Below are 3,104 nucleotides of genomic sequence, written 5' to 3'. Positions count from 1 at the left end.
ATGGCTCTGACTGGTCTAAACCGCTGTACCTACGCGCTGTGCTTAGCCGTGGTGCTGGACGCGGTGGGATTGGTGACCTTGCTGGTGGGTATCTTCGGGAACCTGCAGTGGGGGGGTCGTGACTACGGGGACATGCTGATCTACACGGGGGCCATTGTGGTCTTCGCCAGCCTCATCGGCTGGGTCTTCTGGTACACCGGCAACATTGAGATCACCTGGGAGGAGCTTGGCAACGACTACCACCCCAGGGACACCAAACTCCAGCGCATCGTCCGAAAGATCTCCCGCAGCATCTCCATGAGGAACGGTGAAGGCCGGATAACCAGGGCAGGAACGACTCGGGATATCAGCCCACACCCCAAGAGGGGGGACAGGGGCCATCAGGAGGAGCGAGGGAGCAAGGCTGAAGAGCCTCAAGGAGGCCGCGCCATGGATTAAGACGTTAGAGGTAAGAGGTTCGAAACCAACGGCGGGCCAAGAGACTCAGAGAGGGAGCCAACGACACCTGTTGCATTTACATATCAACTGCAGCCTCCTGCAGAGACGATTATCACTCAACAGTTCAACACCCAAGTCACGTGAAGAGATATTATCGACAAGAGACCCAAATCACGGGCAGAGGGTTTTCAACGAGAGTCTGAGAGAGGAGGAGAGGTTTAGGAAAGGAATTCCAGAGCTTACGCCCCCCCAACCACCCCCCCAGGCAGCTGAAGGTCCTACTGCCATCGGTGGAGCGATGGGAATCGGGGGATGCTCGAGAGGCCAGAATCGGAGGAGCGGAGAGATCTCGGAGGGTTATAGGAGGTTCCAGAGATACAGAGGGAGGGATTTGATCAGGAGGGTGAGAATTGTAGAGTTTGGAGGAGGTTACAGACATAGGGAGTGAGAGGGTGAGGGAGGGATTTGAAGAGGAGGGTGAGAATTGTAGGGGCTGGAGGAGGTTACAGAGATAGGGAGGGAGGGGGTGAGGGAGGGATTTGAACAGGAGGATGAGAATTGTAGGGGTTGGAGGAGATTACAGAGATAGGGAGTGGGGTGAGGGAGGGATTTGTACAGGAGGCTGAGAATTGTAGGGGCTGGAGAAGGTTAGAGAGATAAGGAGGGGGGAGGTGAGGGAGGGATTAAAAAAGGAGGAGAATTGTAGAGGCTGGAGGAGGTTACAGGGATAGGGATGGAGGGGATGAGGGAGGGATTTGCACAGGAGGATGAGAATTGTAGGGGCTGGAGGAGGTTACAGAGATAGGGAGGGGATGAGGGAGGGATTTGAACAGGAGGATAAGAATTGTAGGGGCTGGAGGAGGTTACAGGGATAGGGAGGGAGGGGGTGAGGGAAGGATTTGAACAGGAGGATGAGAATTGTGGGGGCTAGAGGAGGTTACAGAGATAGGGAGGGAGGGGATGAGGGAGGGATTTGAACAGGAGGATGAGAATTGTAGGGGCTGGAGGAGGTTACAGAGATAGGGAGGGAGGGGGGCTGAGGGAGGGATTTGAACAGGAGGATTAGAATTGTAGGGGCTGGAGGAGGTTACAGAGATAGGGAGGGGCTGAGGGAGGGATTTGAACAGGAGGATGAGAATTGTAGGGGCTGGAGGAGGTTACAGAGATAGGGAGGGAGGTTTTGAGGGAGGGATTTGGAGAGGAGGATGAGAATTTTACAGATATCCCTGTATTACTCTCCGCCCCATCGCTCCGAATGACCCTGAAAATGTGCTGCTCATTCACGGATTGTCTTTGATCCCAGATTAGAGTCAGAGGTTTCCATTCCCACCTTCACCCCCATCACTCAATTAACACGGAAAGACATTCCCCATATCCCTCAATCCCCACTACCCACCTTCTCCCCGTCTCCCTCAATCCCCAACTACCCACCTTCACCCCGTCTCCCTCAATCCCCACCTACCCACCTTCTCCCCGTCTCCCTCAATCCCCAACTACCCACTTTCTCCCCGTCTCCCTCAATCCCCACCTACCCACCTTCTCCCAGTCTCCCTCAATCCCCACCTACCCACTTTCTCCCCATCTCCCTCACTCCCCTCCTACCCACCTTCTCCCCGTCTCCATCAACCCCCACCTACTCACCTTCACCCCGTCTCCCTCAATCCCCACCTACCTACCTACTCACCACCCCATCTCCCTCAATCCCCACCTACCCACCATCTCCCCATCTCCCTCAATCCCCACCTACCACCTTCTCCCCGTCTCCCTCAATCCCCACCTACCACCTTCTCCCCGTCTCCATCAATCCCCACCTACCCACCTTCTCCCCGTCTCCCTCAATCCCCACCTACCCACCTTCACAGCGTCTCCATCAACCCCCACCTACCCACCTTCTCCCCGTCTCCATCAATCCCCTCCTACCCACCTCTTCCCCGTCTCCATCAACCCCCACCTACCCACCTTCACCCCGTCTCCCTCAATCCTCACCTACCCACCTTCTCCCCGTCTCCCTCAATCCCCACCTACCCACCTTCACCTCATCTCCTTCAATCCCCACCTACCCACCTTCACCCCGTCTCCCTCAATCCCCACCTACCCACCTTCTCCCCGTCTCCCTCAATCCCCACTACTCACCTTCTCCTTCTCCCTCAATCCCCACCTAACCACCTTCTCCCCATCTCCCTCAATCCCCACCTACCACCTTCTCCCCGTCTCCCTCAATCCCCACCTACCACCTTCTCCCCGTCTCCATCAATCCCCACCTACCCACCTTCTCCCCGTCTCCCTCAATCCCCACCTACCCACCTTCTCCCCGTCTCCCTCAATCCCCACCTACCCACCGTCTCCCCGTCTCCCTCAATCCCTACCTACTCACCTTCTCCCTGTCTCCCTCAATCCCCACCTACCCACCTTCACCCCGTCTCCCTCAATCCCCACCTACCCACCTTCTCCCCGTCTCCCTCAATCCCCACCTTCCCACCTTCTCCCCGTCTCCCTCAATCCCCACCTACTCCCATAATCATTCACGGGACGTGGTCTTCGCTGGCTAGGCCAACAATTGTTGTTCCCTCTTAGCCCCCCATGGCAATGTTGTGTAAAAAGCTTCCACCTTCCACCACTACTGTCCACCTGGTGCAGGTACACCCCGAAGGTGGGACTTTCTGGTT

The 3,104-nt window shown here is 56.6% G+C and overlaps 1 protein-coding gene across 1 annotated transcript; it reads left to right on the top strand.

Annotated features, from left to right (window-relative positions):
• On the top strand, positions 1–438 carry LOC121273111 (transmembrane protein 238-like). Its single transcript, XM_041180085.1, has one exon. It carries the CDS (start codon positions 1–3, stop codon positions 436–438), a length of 438 nt encoding a protein of 145 aa, XP_041036019.1.
• Positions 439–3,104: the final 2,666 nt, after the last annotated feature.

The sequence above is a fragment of the Carcharodon carcharias genome, chromosome 39 (genome assembly GCF_017639515.1).
Source record: "Carcharodon carcharias isolate sCarCar2 chromosome 39, sCarCar2.pri, whole genome shotgun sequence".
Classification (NCBI taxonomy): domain Eukaryota; kingdom Metazoa; phylum Chordata; class Chondrichthyes; order Lamniformes; family Lamnidae; genus Carcharodon; species Carcharodon carcharias.
The sequence above is the reverse complement of the archived record's forward strand: the minus strand, read 5'-3'. Positions and strand labels throughout refer to the sequence as shown.

Bases quoted from the DNA above. Each gene is read 5' to 3' on its own strand.
- LOC121273111 (XM_041180085.1), top strand. From the start codon at position 1: ATGGCTCTGACTGGTCTAAACCGCTGTACCTACGCGCTGTGCTTAGCC.